At 31.8% G+C, this 17,457-nt stretch overlaps 1 protein-coding gene across 1 annotated transcript in view; it reads left to right on the top strand.

Annotated features, from left to right (window-relative positions):
- Positions 1 to 17,457, top strand: part of LOC145291574 (heparan-alpha-glucosaminide N-acetyltransferase-like) — a 150,748-nt gene that overhangs the window by 76,316 nt on the left and 56,975 nt on the right. Inside the window, exons 2-3 of the mRNA XM_080137651.1 lie at positions 7,928 to 8,097; positions 10,429 to 10,556. Coding sequence (XP_079993777.1) covers positions 7,928 to 8,097; positions 10,429 to 10,556 — 298 coding nt within the window. The remainder of the gene's footprint in view (positions 1 to 7,927; positions 8,098 to 10,428; positions 10,557 to 17,457) is intronic.

The raw sequence follows: 17,457 nt of genomic DNA, 5'->3' as shown, positions 1-17,457 counted from the left end.
AATCAAAAACCTAAAATAAGTGAGTTAAGTACGATAACCATTAGGCAAGCTGGATATGATGTTTAAGAAGTGCTTTTTAAACTTACTATTTTTAACATAAGGAATCTATAATATTAACCATTTACGCATGCGCAGTCGTGAAGCAGTTGATAAACAGATAACAATCCGATGACCTCCACGTACCAATTTTTCAACTTTGACCACTTAGCAACCCTTTTTCGAATGAAATCGATTAAACGATTAACCGATTATAAAGATTTTCTCGTGTCTGAATACTTTATATACCAAATTTCAAGTGTGTAGATAAAAAATTGCTTGAATGTATAGGTCGAGAATTGTTCTCACACACACATTTTTGACTCGCCAAACTTTCACAAGAAACTTTCACAAGAAACAGTCGTCTAGCTGAAAACACTATCAATAATTCCCTCCACTTTTTGTGTACCTAGACCTAAACGTAGATTTCATGAACAAAGCTTCTTTCTTAGAAGTGCACGCCTGTGGAATTCTTCCGTTTTCCTGCTTTCTAGCTAACTACAATCTGATTGTCTTCAAGTCCAACGTAAACAAGTTCTTGATGAGCCGTTCCACTTAAGTTCACAAATTTACCAAATTTCTATTACTAACGATTACTATATTGTCAAATTGACTACTGTACACTGTTAACCCGTATCCTCGAGTGGTCTCTGGGTCTTGATAAATGGTGATTCCTATGTAAAAAAAAAATTTTTACATTTATAGATATATAGATTATGCCATTACTATGGGTTTTCACACAGGCTATGATCTAAAGATTTCTCTTTGAGATCAACCTATGGTGTTCCCCCAATGTCGGAGTGACAACAAGCTTTTCCAGATTTCAAGTACTTCCACCTATTTCTATAACCTTTACAAATAAAAGAGCGTTATCGCAACATCCACTAACCATTGATTTCTCGCTGACAACGACCATTATGGTTCACTGGAATTTTGGTAGCAATAAGTTTCCCCAATGCCGAGTTTTCTTTGCACTCATCCAGCGGAGGTCTGGGTAGTGCTTTCTCTCCTCTTTTTTATCCTCCTCGACTCTATCCACCATATACTTTTAGATACAACTCTTGTGTATTACTTTGGAAGAATATAGTATCGTAGTAGATTATAATTAGGGCTAGGACAACAGCATATTCTTTTCATTGTTTTCACTCTCGAGTGTGTATCCGTTGATATCTTATATGCTTTTATATAGAGTGGTGTGGTTCTCGGTTGATTAACTCTGTCTGTGTCAAAATAATGAAAAGAATATTATGCTGTCATAGCCCTAATTATAAGGCATTTGGTTTTAAAATCGTTCTTCTTCGTCAAAATACAAACGTCTCTAGAAAAGTATCAAGTAGAATACATTCATCTCGTTTACAAGACTCCTAATCCTCCACTCCATAATAAAAAGACAGACATATATCTTTTCCTGTGTATGCACTTTTTTCACTACACTGAGGAAGACCGAAGGTACGGTAGGAAATTATGTTCTTGTAAAAAAGTTATTTAATTTTTTCATAATAACATTTCGTACTTCTGCACGTCAGAAAGAAAACTTAAAATTTTTTACTTTTCGTCCTCATTTTTTATGCATTTACATATATATATATATATATATATATATATATATATATATATATATATATATATATATATATATATATATATATATCTTATCCAAACTTACTGAATATATAAAAAGCTGAACGAATAAAACACGTTCCATTTTCTGGTCACGTGGTGAAACCGTTTCAAATGGTCAGAGGAAAGGAAAAGTTAAAATAAGTAAGACAATTAAGTAAGACAACCACCTCCTGAAATAAATTTGGAATCAAATAATAAAAAAAAACAACGTTTAGTCTTTTCCCCTTCAGTTCATCAGCAATGACATTTACATATTTACATATGAAAGATTAAATTACTAAGGTAATCCTATAATTTTATATGAATATTTTAGTAATATATCTAGATAAATAGCAAATGGCTACTTTCACTCTTGGCCCATATTTTTGCTCGTGAGTATATATATATATATATATATATATATATATATATATATATATATATATATATATATATATATATATATATAGTAAGGTATTAAAATAGACATGGCAATTAAGCTACACAGAATATTCCACGTTTCATTTTCGTAAGAATTTAGCTGGCTTATGCGAAAAGTTGTGGTTGTAGCGCGTTTATATATACACATAAGCTATTGAGTTTTTTGTTAGCCAATCAGTTTTCTAATTGCTACCGCGCCCATCCTAATCATCATTGACAACCCTAACTCTAATATTTCGATATTTTTCCATTAATTTTAACTGAAAATTTCTATTTTGCAGATCATTATTATTATAGCATATAATAATATGTAGAAAAAGGAATCCTAAAAATGGTAAAACTATATCTTGGCGAGGATATAAAAAACCGAATTGCAGGATTAAAGCAGTCCAAAATGACATAAGCAGATTTTTGATATTTTAAGAAAAGGAAATGTGAAAAAATCTCTTTCTGTAGTAAAGCGAATTGGTCAAAGGTTCGAAGTCGAACGCTTGTGAAAAGGGAAATCTGGATCTGGTCGCTCTAGAGCATCGACTTTGAAGGCTTAAATTAACTGTTTTGAAGGATCGAAAGAAAACTTATGGTGACCATAGCAAAAAATTCAAAACAGGGTCTGGAAATTCTCTTTTAAGATATACAATATCTAGACGAATGAAAGAAATGTGATTTTCCTCTAAAAGGTGTGCAAAGAAGCCATTTTTATCTAAGAAGAACATCAACGATAGAAAGAGATTTTTCTCGTGTTATAGCAAGAAAGATACAGACCGGTTCAGGAATGTTTTCTGGTTAGCTGAATGAAGATGTTGTCTTGTTATTGATGCTCCCGATGCTCCTGAACAGCGCAATTGAAGAACTGGAGAAAGATTTTCGCCAAGTTGCATAAAAACGACAGTTAAACACAGGAATGGAGGGATAATGGTATGGAGAACTTTTACTGCAGCAGAAGTTGGGGAACTTATTTGATGTGAGAAGTCAATCAATGCAAAAGAATGCATTCGAATATTATAAACAGGACTGTTACCAAGTATCCAGAAGCTGGGAATATCTCAGAACATTATTTTTCAACGTGATAATGCCCTTGCACACACTGCTAAAGTCACAAAAAATGTTCTTCTGATAATTCAATTGATGTGATATTGGATGGAAGAACTTTTGAGAACAATGACGAACTGTGGGAAGCTGTGCAAAGCGAATGGAATAGCATCTCCTCTTCATAGTGTTTCACTTTGGTTGAGAGCATGTCTAAAAGGATTGATCTTTTAAAGAAATCAAAAGGGAATGCTATATCATCCTAAGCATTTATTAAAGTAAATGTCTTGTTCTGTGTTATTAGTCTCGTTTAAGTTTCCTTGTTCAATTGTTCTTTGTTTAATATAGCTTTTAGTGCAATAAAATATATAAAACTTGTTTGGCCCATTTTTTTTTTTTTGCTCATGAGTGTATATATATATATATATATATATATATATATATATATATATATATATATATATATATATATATATATATATATGATTAGTTTATGGAAATGTGGACAAGTAAGTTAACGTGCTAGTATAAATAAGGACGCAAACACCCCATTAAAGTCAAACTAAAGTGTTTCGGACGATGAGCTTGACTATATTCGTTTGATGATTTGGATTTAATAACCAAAATCACATTTTTATACTATATAGGAACAAAATGCTTAGTGAAGATTTTTTAATCCGCGATAAAAGCGCTGTTTAAATTTAAATTGAATTGTGTAAGTTTAGAAAGCCAATATAACGCAAAATTTTTAAAATAAAAAAACATTTATTTGTTTAAAAATACATTTTCATTTCACATACACCCACGTGTTTCTCGTGATTTGGAATTGGAAAATATCACCGTTGAAAAAGACCACACGAATCTTACTTTTCTAATCACATCAGGCTACGATAAAAGGAAAAGAAAACACACACACACACACAAACTGATCTTAATCCTGATGAAAGTACTATGCTCGCCGCAAATTGGATTTTTAAACAAATAAATGTTTGTTTATCTTTTTTTTAATCTGCATTTTATTGGCTTTCTAAACTTACGTATTATAATATAAATATATTCAATTAACAAAAAATTGAATATGTAACAGCTTTAAAAAGATATTAAATATGATGATAATTTAAAATTGAATATAAAATGAAAAGAAAATATAATTTGGTCAACCCGCCTTATAGTAGGAAAATGAAAACACAAATTAGTGAATTATTCTCTGATAGATCAAAACTTCCCTAAAGACAATACGCTTTCTAAAAGTATAAATACGGGAAACATTAAATGTCGTTTCGTCTTTTTCCACATACAGAGATGTTAAGAAATATTAGAGAATAAACGTAATATGAAAATAGCTATAAAAATATACATGTACGGTTACATACGTTTACACGTGCGTTAACATGTAGACACTCGGGACCCAACATGTTTTAGACTCAGTCGCAAAGAAGTACAAAGAATAGAAAAACTGTTTCAGGTTTTAAGCAAATGGGTTTATTATGCGTTCTCCCGCCATGCGTGACTTCTCATTACGGCTGTGATGTCACCCACGTTTCTAACGTGATTGTCATTCTCATCATCTCGAACATCATTGTCGGTCTGCGCACGTTTTCTTTTATCGTTGCCGTGACGTCACTTTGCACACGGTTCGACATTTGCATACAGACACCATACGTGCGTCTGCGCTCTGTTACATAGATAATTAAGAGAGATGGTCGAGGTTTTAGTTTATTATAAATAGCATTTAATTATAAAAATTAACCTGCATTTACAACATAACTCGATCCCAGAACTAAAGTATATTTTAGCATGTGCATTTTTTGTTATTAAAATATATAGGAAAAACTTTAAATGGCAAAATTTTGATTAACTCACATTTAGCATAATAATAGATTTGAAAATATCTTGTAATTGCCGTAAAGAAGTATTTCAAAATATTCAAGAAAAACAATAAAGATTAAAAGCTTGAAGTAATAATGCTTTTGTTGATAGAAATGCAATTAAACTTGAGAAACGGCGAATTCTCTTTATGCCTTTCTAAAGTCTGTAAAACTTGAAAAATTTAAAAGAATTTCATAACCTCAGACATCTGATATTGTGCGTGAATATAAGTGGCAATAAAAAACTGACAGTGGTTACGTGAAGAACACACGGCGTCTCCGGGATCCACTAGAGAATATTCATTGAGTCATTGAAAGCTTTCGGTACAATTAAGTAGTCATTGACGTGGGTAAACAATTCGCCGTTTATGCCGTAATTAATATATGAATCAAGGAGTAAGAGTCTACAAAACGTTCGGGCCAAAATCTCGCATCTGTGTGTGGCGTCATGCAGAGGTCTGTTGCTGCCCTGGTGATGATCAAGGTCAACTCCTTGATTGTATGCCGGAAAGACTCAAGTATATGCACTAGTACTGATAAATATGAGAAACGTAGGTACTTTGAATATCGTTTAATGTCCGCCTTCCCAAGTTTGGATGCACAGGAGCACTGCCCTGTCATCCCTCACGCTCCCCACTATTTGTACGAGAGCTTTTCGGGATCGGTTGGTCAGTCACGTTTATGTTTGTTCTCATAAATAATAAATTAAACACAAATTCCCAACAACGTATTATAAGGATGGGCGCTAGAATATATCTGAATACGCATTCTACTAGTGTACACCCTCCCTCAAAAACTATGTTCCACCAGTTTTCGCACTTTTATTCTTATAAAGTAGAGAATTAATTCAGTAATTAAGGTTTAATATCTAAATTATTTGTAGTATATTTAGTGATCTAATGAAAAATAAACCCATGTATTGACTTTTATTTAGAGTGAATAATTTCTTTCTGTATTCATTTCAGAAACTGTTGAATATTCGTAATTGAAACTAGGTTTAAAAAGTAAATAAATGTATTTATACGAAATATCATAATCATTATCATTTGTTTATTTTTTTTTTTACTTATCTAATATATAAAAAGGCTATATGTCTGTTTGTCTGTTTCCATATTTTCAAACTCTATCTCCTCCGAAATTAAAAGTCGCAGAGCGGCGCGTAGAGAGCTCAAATAATTGGAATTTTAACGTGCTGTTCTTTTATGGGTCTTTAGCCGGTTAAAATAGTTTTTAAGGGGTCAAAAATGGGTGAAAATTAGAAAAATAATCGTTATAATTTTGCACATTCATCTTAGTTTATTTTTACTTTTAAATTTTAATCAGTTCATGTGTGTGTCACATTAGTACATTGGTAACGTTACCACTTTCGAGCGCTACATTTTCGGTTTCGATTCTAGTTGATGGCACCTAAATACCTTTTATTTTACTTTTGAAATTATATTTGAATTATGTATATAAGAATACAATTAAAGACTGTAAATTATAATCTACAAGAATGTATTTAAGAATTAAATTTTAAGAATATTTACCAATTATTAGCGTGTTATGGAGACAGCGTTACACCAGTAGCTTTACTTCTATATGAAAAAAAAGACTTTCTTCCTTGATCGCTTGAAAACTGGATTTTTCTACAGATTTTGATTACGCACTTTTGGATTTTTCGATTTTTTGATTTTTAATTTGGATATCTTGATCAACATTGTAAATACGACAAGTTCTTATGAGAACATTGATTTTTATGATCATTTTATCTTTGGAAATATTTAACTACTGCATATTTTTTTCATTTGGATTTTTAATCCTTAATTTAGTTTTTCATTTTTTATTTCTTTTCTCATTCATGAACTCTTTGCATCAACTTTTGTTTTGTATTGATGACTTGCTTTCATATAATGCAGTTTCAGTTTATGACACCTCCAGAAAATCAATAGCATCGCTATAATATTCATTTGATAATATCTTTTCTCTAATAAAAAGAACACATTCTTTGAAACTCTGCGGATTAAGGAAATCTTAATATTTCTTTTTTAGTATCCTATCGAGCAATAAAGTCTTGTAAATTATAATGTACAGTCTTTAATTGTGTTCTTTTATGACAAGCTCTATTTCCTATTTTGGTTGTATTGAACTTCTTTTTTTTGTTGGGATTGTTTTATAATTAATAATATATATTCGCTTTAAGTTTACAGAAGCTTTTGGCTTGTAAACTTTATTCCTACTTCTTGATTTTATATATATATATATATATATGTGTGTGTGTGTGTGTGTGTGTGTGTGTGTGTGTGTGTGTGTGTGTGTGTGTGTAATGTTTTGATTTATATATTAGTGAAATAGTAACTGGATAGTGTGCACATTCAATCATTGGGAAAGTGGTATTTCTACTAGAGAGCCAGGAATTAAACAGCTGTCCTGTTTTTAAATCTCTGAAATAGCTGCATGGTAAACAGTTGCTGTTCCCGTTTTATTTCAAAATTTAACTTAAGGTTTTTTGTTTTGTTTTTGCTTTTTATTATATAATCGGGCTCCCTTTTGTTATTGTGAGTTTTCTAGCGCCAAGTCGGCTTACAAACGTGCTTAGTACCTATGGGAATTTAGAGTATATTTATTTGTTTATTATTATATATATAATACTCTAAGCTTCCTTAGACTATATTTACTGTTTTGTTCTCTACGTATGCTTCTCTTGATACATAGCAACAAATTTTAAATCAAGACATTTTTATGAAAAAAGCTTGGACAATCATGTAAGTTTTCAGAGGTTACAGAAATGAAATCCACCCCAGACCATCTGTGTATATAGAGGTTTATTATTTTCGTGGGTGATTTCCGAGTTGTTTGATGTGTTTATAAGCCTTTTAATAATTCGTATGTTTTATTTTCAATTTTTGTTTTTCATCTCTTAATGTTTAATTTTTTATGTCTCTATTTCTTTTTTTTGCGTGTTCTAAAAGCGTTGAGTTTTTCAAACGCCACAAAAGAACAACGCCACTGGATCGAATCATACAACGGATTGAACGAAACTTGGAAGTCAGCTTTCCAAATGGATCACGCCTGGCTCACTATCAATAGCAGTGTGCATTTCGACATCAGTATCTACACGCAAGATTACGAATGTTACAAGGTGAGTGGCATCAGTTTAACAATCACCCAATAAACTGTGACAAACAATAGCAAAAAAACAAAAACCGATATAATTATGTTTTATTTAATGTGGACATTTTCATGTAAAACTGACGTAAAAGAACACCCTATATTTAATATTCCATTTAACCCCGAGTGTGCAGGTTTCCTCTTATGCAAAATCTCAATAATCCCTAATTTTAGCAACATTCCAATCCTCGAATATGATATGTTTATTTTTCAAATCATTTAATCTGGGTCGAAACAGGAAGTACATATCTGGATCTGTTTAAACAATTCGAGACAATTTCCTATCCTTTGTTAAGTAATTCATCTTAAACTACTATTATATGATACTAGATTTTTAGCCTTTTAAAAAGGATAAAACGTTATAGTCTGTTGACTTAGAATGGGTTCCTCATGCCAAATTGGTGGTTAAATATAATTAAATTTGTATTCATTTTTATGTTGAATACTAATCCCCATTATTCTCTATTTATCTTATCAAACGGATACCATAATACTTAGTTCGCAGGATCTTATGACTAAAGTCAACTCAACATTAAAGCTAAATCAGCTCAGTAGTTTCCACGAAAAGGTGGGACTTAATCCTATTCCGTATGATTCTCTATTAAGCCCTAACTAGGCATCGAACAGATACCATAATTCTTAGTTCGCTGCACTTTATCATAACAAAGGACCATACAAAGTTTCAGCTATATCGGCCCATTATTTTTTGAGAAAAAGTAGAAAGTGCAGACAAATAGACAGACAGACAGACTAAGAGAAATATAATATAGATGACTGCAGGGTGCAAACTCTTGGATTCACAGTGTTTGTATTTCCCGGCTCTATCTAATATATATCATTTCAAGTCGAATTGTATGTTACTGCTGCATAATTCTCTGACACATTTAGCTCGATTAATAAGAGTCATTTTAAAATCAGGGTTACGCATCTTAAAAGAAGATATATGGTTTCTGAATCTACCCCTGAAGCTGTAATTAGAAAACCCAATAAATCTATCGGTTCTATTCCTTTCAACAATGTTGCACTTATGCGCTACATCCGATATTAGAAATTTCCCTTCCAAAATGTACGTTTTTACAATGACAGTGAGGTTCCATATAAGGATTTTGAATGACATTCTTTATATATGCTCGAACAATATGTTAACAACCATCGAGCTTCAACTTTAAAAAGAGGAAGGTATATATAAATTATAGAACGCATATAGAAAAACACGATGGAGATTCTATTTTTATTCCACCCGAATGGATCAGAAGGGATTGCAAATTGCACTGTTATGATGACTGAATTTAGTCATTCATAGCCCAAAAGTTTCATCTCTATTGCAGTTATTGACGCTGTGAGACTTTAAAAAAGCTACCTTTGTCACGAACTAGCGTTAGAAGAAAATATGCGTCATTGAATTCATGTATGCAGAAAACATTAGACCGATAAACATTCACCGGTGCTTGTTGAACGTTTACGTAGCCGATGGAGTTGATGTTAGCACAGTTAGGAGATGGGTTCGTCCGTTTCAGAGTGGCGGCAGAAATGTTAGTGACAAAACGCCCTCCAGACTGAGGCATCAAAAGAGGCTGGAAAAATGCATTGAGAATGGTGGTGACTATGTAAAAACTATATTCTTAAGCACACAACTTCGTTCTTTTTAATCGTACCACTCCCGTCTTTTGTAGCTCTTCAAAGTTTTAATGTTTTAATTAAAAGTCGGAAGCTTTACTTTTGAAACGACCCTCGTATATGCAAAAGCATATTTTTACACACACACACACACACACACACACACACACACATATATATATATATATATATATATATATATATATATAGTTATTTAAAAATAAATATTTAATTATTATCCACATACTATACGTTTTATTCTTGTGGTATAGTGAAAAAGCGTCTTTTTTAATTTATTCATAACAAAGAAAAAAGATATGGACAAGGATTAAATGTATAATTCGATAAAATCGATTAATTTTTTTTGTTGTGCTTTTAGCAGCACGGACCGATATTTGCTAAAACAGGATGTACCAATAATTGTTAAAGCTACACAATTACTGAATTTTTCAAATGCGTCCTTGCTAATCTGTGTTCTGTAATATATATATCACCTATAAAATAATAATTATATTAGGGATTTCAATTAAATTACCCCTCGTTCCCTCAAAGTAATTCATCAGTTCAGTCAAGTATTAAACCTAAGAATATCAACTATCTTTATAATTGGAAATTTTTTAAAATTATATTAGTTTAGTGAGTGTCATTCAATGAAGTTCATACGCTAACACGTGTTTATTTCCAGTGTCCATTGATCAAGACAAACACCGCTCCTGGCAAGAAGACGACGTCCATTTTGATATCATCAGTTAAGCCAATGCTTGTACGAATGGCAAGACTAACACCGAGTCAGCAAGTGGAACCGATTTGCAAGTAAGATTTTTCTGTCTCGCTCTCGAGATTTACTTATGACTGACAGATAACCCTTGCGTTGCCCGGGAATAAACTAGAATCGAGGAGTACTCTTGTTCTTAACCCGAACTTGACAGAACAATTATTTTTATTCCTTTTAATTTCTACAACTTTGAATTTTCAAGTCATAAATGAAATAATGTAAAACATTTTCTTTGTTGTTTAATGGATGTTCAGCGCGAATACAGACCCCACGATATTATATTTAGAAATAATAAAACATTAGTACAATTATTTAATACATCGTAAAAATGCCACAAACTCGAATATTATCTTTATATCAATAGGATAGCGTGTGTGTTACTTATTTTGTGTGTCATGCTTGCATCCGAGTGACTATCATTTAATTGTTATGAACTTCTATTTCTTGTAATAAATAATTTTACCAAGAATTCTTCATAAGTTTTGGTTTCGGTTTCGATTATAGTTGAAGGAACTCAACTTATATTTATATACATATATTTTTTCATAAGTTTTGTTTTCAGTTTCGGTACAAGCTAATGTACCCAAGTCATATGGATATATTTTTTTTATTTTATAATATATAAAAATCGATGGAACATTAACTCTATAATAATATATAGGAAATCTGAAAAAAATTAAAATATCTTTACAACCCGGCTACGCTGGGTGTCCCTTCTTGCTTAGATAAATACTTGTGTTTTATATAAAAATAAAAAGGGTTTTATGATTTATTGGGTAGAAATCCTAGGTACTTAATACTTCACCCAAGTCATGGCTGACAGAACAAAAGCATGCTACCCTCGTGGATTAAAAAACGGCTCTATTCGAAATTCAGTGCAGATTTCTGAGTGAAATAAGATGCACCTAGAGAAGGTTGAGGGGCACAGCGACCGAAATGTTATGCAAATAACACTCAAGATTAGAACAGTAGTCCGACGTATTAAGATAATACGAATTATTTAAAAATATAAAGGTATTATTGTAACTTTTATAACTGAAGTTTACAATTTTCCTATCCATTGCGCCACCGGACTTTACAGACAATTCTAACTTAGTACATAATTTAAAACTATATTGTAGCCAATAATAATAATATAGAAATAGATAGTAATATTATAAGTATATATATATATATATATATATATATATATATATATATATATATATATATATATATATATATTTCACACTGAGGAAGATCGAAGGATCGGTCGAAAATATGTACTTTTGAAGGAAACATTCTTGTTTTTGTTTTTCAAAAGACTTTTTGTATTTCTACACGTCAACACACAGGAAATAAATACAGAAAAGATATAAACATTTATATAATTTTCGTATTGATTTTTTGTTCATATATATATATATATATATATATATATATATATATATATATATATAATGGTCTAAGGCTCTTAAAATCAGTTATTATTTTATTATGGGCTGGATACTAAAAATAATAGTTTTCATTTAATCTTCAGTAAATAGAGTTTTCGTACAGGTATATATATAGAACAACTTTTATCTTAAGAGATCATAGATTTTTATGACTACTGATCGAAACATTGTCATGTCAGTGTCACTTGTGTACAAATTTGTATAAATAAAAAAATATTAATATATATATATATATATATATATATATATATATATATATATATATATATTATACTTAGCTCCTCAAGTAGTTGAGAACCCATAAGACATTATTTCACGACTTAAAAAAAATAAACATGGAAATTGTCATCCAAGAAACATCATTTATACACATCCAACACCTCGAAAGCATGGATACATTATTAAATTAATTTTAAAAACGTACGAACTAACATGTCAAATGCGATGACGATAAAATTGCTCCCTTAATAAGGATATCGAGATACAAAAGAGTCCTATGAATTCAAAAGTCTTTAAAAAATGCAAAAACAATAGAACTAAATGTAATTAAAAATTTAAAGTTCCGAAAGCAACATTATAATTTCTCAAAAACATTACACAAAATCCTTAAAAATATAAACAATTTAACAAAACGAAAAAAACTTGAATTTTTATATAATAAATAAACAAGGATATAAAATAATCACAGAAAACAATACGAAAACTACAAAAACTCATATACAAGCGATTACAATTACATAAATACAATACATTTTATAAATAATGAAATTACGAATAAATTGAAAATTAGCGACAAGGTTAGTAAATAAAAGGAGGCCTATATCGTATTTAAAGACCACAAAAATAATTTTAGCAATAACATAAACACTCGCAAAATTAATCCGATCAAACTCGAAATAGGAAGAATTAGTATAAGGTGGGACGATAAAATTGTCGCCCTAAAATAAGGCGAAATGATTCCATTTCCCTTAGATGAAAACTGGTTTTCTTTTTTTGTTGCAGACCATCTACTAGTTGGCCTGTTGTGTACAAATCCTAAGAGCGATAGGACCCTCCTGTCATGTCTGAAAGTGATACAATGTTCAACAAGCGAGATCGGGGATGCGCCGCTGTACAACTCATGTGGTCTACCGATTCAAGTTTTGACAACAGGATCATTGCCAGTTCTCTCAAAAGGCAAATCCGGACGGTTCAACGCTTCAGGGTACTGTTTCCGACCATGGTTATGGTCTTTGGTGTGGTTTCAAGTTAGGGCCATATCATCCCACCTTACATTTTCGAAGTCGGCTTGAAAGTCAACACCAAAGTGTACCTGGATGTGTCGAAGAATGTGCTGGTCCCATGGCGCAATCAGATGGCCGCTGGCAGACCCTGGGTATGGGAGCAGAACTCGGCGCTGGTCCACAAGTCCAAAGAGACCTAGGCTTCGTTTCAGAAGGAGTGTTACGCCTTTGTACCCTTCTCTCATTGGACCCGCTGCTCCCCCGACTTGAACCTGCTGGACTACTTCGTTTGATCATACGTCAAGAACATCACCAACATGACCTATAATCGCCACCAACCTCCGAATATTCGCCGAGCTCCCGCCAGAGCTTGTGGAAAGGGCATGTTTCCAGTTGGTATCGAGGTGGTAATTGAGGCTGGTTACATGAGGTGGTTATATTAAATAGATGTCAGCTCTACTAGATAATCATTTTATCTGAATTTATTTGTTTAATAAAAGGTTTTAAAATAAAACTACTTTAGTGTTGTTTTCTTTGGGGCGACAGATTTATCGTTCCCCCTTGTTTAATAATATCGAAAATAAAAATAAATATATCTACCTAGTTTGACATCATGGACTCCTATCTACCCATATCCTTAGAGTTAGCCGAGACATATATAATATAATATCAGTTTCAGTTCATAATAATGACCAATGGATACAAAAAACAAAAATGACAAACTTCTTTGATTTGGTCATGGTCGCCAAGACTGCGATCTTGTGGATTTAATGATTTTATATATCTTAACAAACGTATTTCATAATACAAATACCGGCCAATATAAAAATCATGGATTAGCTATAATAAAGGATTCCAACAAGGTCAAGAGAAAAAAACTTGAAGAAAATTATACATATGAAATTGAAAAGAAATTGGCATACAGTATAACCTGTTAATCAATTCATGTGTTAAAACAAAGGAACAACTGCTCCCATAGGCGACTTTTTTCTTCTACATCATCTGGCAAAGCGATCCAGATAAAGTATGCGTTCTTTCTTTCTTTTTTTTTTTTAATTCATCCAATACAAGAATATATACGCCAGTCATTATTATGTTCGTATTGTGTACGCCTTTAACGTAAGAATAAACATCACGTTGTTTGGAAATCTAGTTTTATGGCTGGATATATTTTCCAACTGGGATACACGTTCGTGCCTTAATTATTAAAGTGGCACATTTACAGTACGCAAATAACTATTCAGGTAAATACGATAAGTTAGTATTTCACCATAAAATACGTTTGTCAGAAAATGTAATGCCAGGCAATGATGGAATTCGACGGTTTCAAGAAACACGTAACTGTGATTACAAAAGTTCGCAGAACAGGTTCCTAAATTTCCCTTATCTAATCGGTTCATGACATATATATACATATATATATATATATATATATATATATATATATATATATATATAGTAATCAAAATTAAGAATTTATTCGTTGAATAAAGTCCAGACCATTTCTGCCAGGTTTATATAATAATGCATAATAGCAAATAGAGCTATTTATATCAATATTTATCCATATTGACATATGCAAACTTCGCTACATTGGCATGGAAATGTTTCGATCTGTAGTTATTAATAACTAGGACCTCTTCAGAGGAATATTTGTCCTTTGCTTTAGATGTCTTTATTGAAAAACATCGTTCTCAATAAGACGATCTAAAGGAGAATGATCGGAAAATTTAGTTATTAATAACAACTAGTTGAAACATTGCCACATGAAGCCAAGTTTCTACATGTCTTTAAATAAGAAAAACAAGAAGAATTAATGATGAAATAATAAAAGATTAAATAAATTACAATATTCATTAATCCATCAAAAATTTATACAAAATATTATAATAAATAAAAATACTTAACCCATATGTTTTCAAAGATAGACTATTTTCATCAGAGGATTAAGGTTAAGAAAAATCGATCAGTGATTAGCATTAATTTAAAAATGTATAAAAACAACTTTAAATAGAATTAAATAGAATAAAAGAGTAAAAGTAAAAAATCAGATAATTAATCAATTAATCAATTAATGTATTAATGAAGTTATGCTCAATAAAATCCAAATGAAGAATTTGGATTTCGAAATCTGGATGGATTATATTGAAATCCAAAAGTCAGTTAAATTTTAACATATGAAATAGTCAATGAAGTTTCACTTATTAAGGTTCAAACGATAGAAACTGCAAAATTAGGTGTGATTTGATTTTAGTAAAGTCGGAAAAGTCAATTAAATTTGAAAATCAAACAATCAATTAAGTTTTATTTTGTAAGTTTAAAAATGAATCATGTGTAATCTGATATCTGAACGGATCTGATGCTAAAAAGTCAATCTATTCTATGATAGTCTAAAATTCCATCACGATATCTTGTGATAGTCGCAGGTGATTTCAACGTCCGCACGAGCATTGAAGACACTTTCACGAGACACATCATCTGCCAGTTTATCATCTGGGATCGTTGTTCAAGCAGAACGTCTCATTGATTTTGCAGCAACAAATCAGCTTTCAATTTAAAGCATCCATTTTCAACATCCCAAATGTCATCTCGTGACTTGGTACTCCAATTACAGTGTCACCCAAAACCAAATCGACCACAGCCTTATCAACTCTCATTTAATGTATAGCGTGCTCGATTGCCGTGTGTATCGTGGGGTAGAAACCGGCATTGACAATGGCTCCAATTATGTCATGATCCGTGCAAAACTACATCTGCGTTGAAATGAAAATAAGAAGACTCATCAGCAGCTCAAATATGATATATCATGATTCAAATGTGAAGCTACTTAAAATTCCTGTTAAATCTATTTATCAAACCGTTTCAACAGTTTTGAAGCATTTCAATCGAATGATGCAAATGTTGATGACATGTGGCAATTCTTCAAAAGCAATATCAATAAAGTAATATATCAGACTCTTGCCACTACCAAAAGATGTGTCAAAGATTGGATATCAAGCCGCACAATTGAACTTGCAAACCGAAAGCAAGGTCGATATTCCAGCTCCAATGACTTCTGTTAATTGCGTCATGGAACTGCCCGCTCTGCGAGAGATAATCGCAACATTTACTGGCAGAAAATTGCGGAAAACATGGAGCAAGCCTCATCAGTAGATGATACAAGTAAAGCTAAACAGTACTATGATCGACCACGAAACCATTCAAAAGCTGTAACGAGTAATCTTCAATTAGCAAGGCGAGTCTATAACAAATCTTAATGAACGCCACCAACGTTTGAGTTTTCAGTTCAGCTTTCTGTTTAACCATTCCAACAAAACCCACAGATTCCAACTGTTTCTCCAGTTTATAACTGTCATCACTCCCTTTTGATGAAATCCTGGGCTCTGGCAACAGTTTATCTCCAACAGTAAAGTTTACGCTCGCTGCAACATCAACTCCCTTCAAAAATCTCTCCTTGCTGGACGTTGGTTCAGTCATGCCCTTCAACGACATCCAGTTGACTTCATTCATGAAGTCATCACCTCAGCACATCCACCAGTCTAGAAGAAACGGTAAAGCAGAATGTTGAACTTATTCTAGGCCATCACCTTCACGGTGTTCGTCGTTGGAATTGCGAATGGTTTGCATTCATAACAGAAACAGCCTTAGATCGCCGTACCTGATCAGCCAGTGCTCGGGACATGGTAAACTTGTTAGAAAGATGCATTCTAGTGGATTTAATTTCGTAAGATTTAATTTTATTTTATCTTAGTGCAGTTTGAATTTTTAAAAGTAATTGATTAATATTAAAAAGAAATGTGTTTTAATCACATATATATATTTATTTATTGATATGGCTGACTTGTAACCGAATAAAATAATTTACCCCGATGCAATGGGCGTTGATCATAGTATAAATAATTGATAAAAATATCCCAATTAAAAAAAAATGAAGACAATATACATGAAAACAATCAAACTAAATAGGGAAATCGCTTTTTTTCATGGCGCGAGCCAATTTAACACGAAAATAAATGACAAAATATTTTTATGTAGCGTTTGTTTATTAAGCTCTTTCGGTCAATGAAATAGGGGCAAATTTAATTTTATGTTATATATGAAAAAACTAAGAATCACAGATTTACAAATCAGCAAGCAGACCGATATAGAATCAGGGAATGCTTATTTTATGATGAATGTTAAGAGAGGAAAATGGCAACGTAATTATTCTCTAGGTTGCGAGAAGAAGAGAAGTGACTTTTTTTCAAATCGTAATTTTTAAGTTTGTTTCAGCTATGTAC

The sequence above is a fragment of the Euprymna scolopes genome, chromosome 12 (genome assembly GCF_053919585.1).
Source record: "Euprymna scolopes isolate OS-2025 chromosome 12, ASM5391958v1, whole genome shotgun sequence".
Taxonomy (NCBI): Eukaryota; Metazoa; Mollusca; class Cephalopoda; order Sepiida; family Sepiolidae; genus Euprymna; species Euprymna scolopes.
This window is presented reverse-complemented; position numbering and strand designations above follow the sequence as displayed.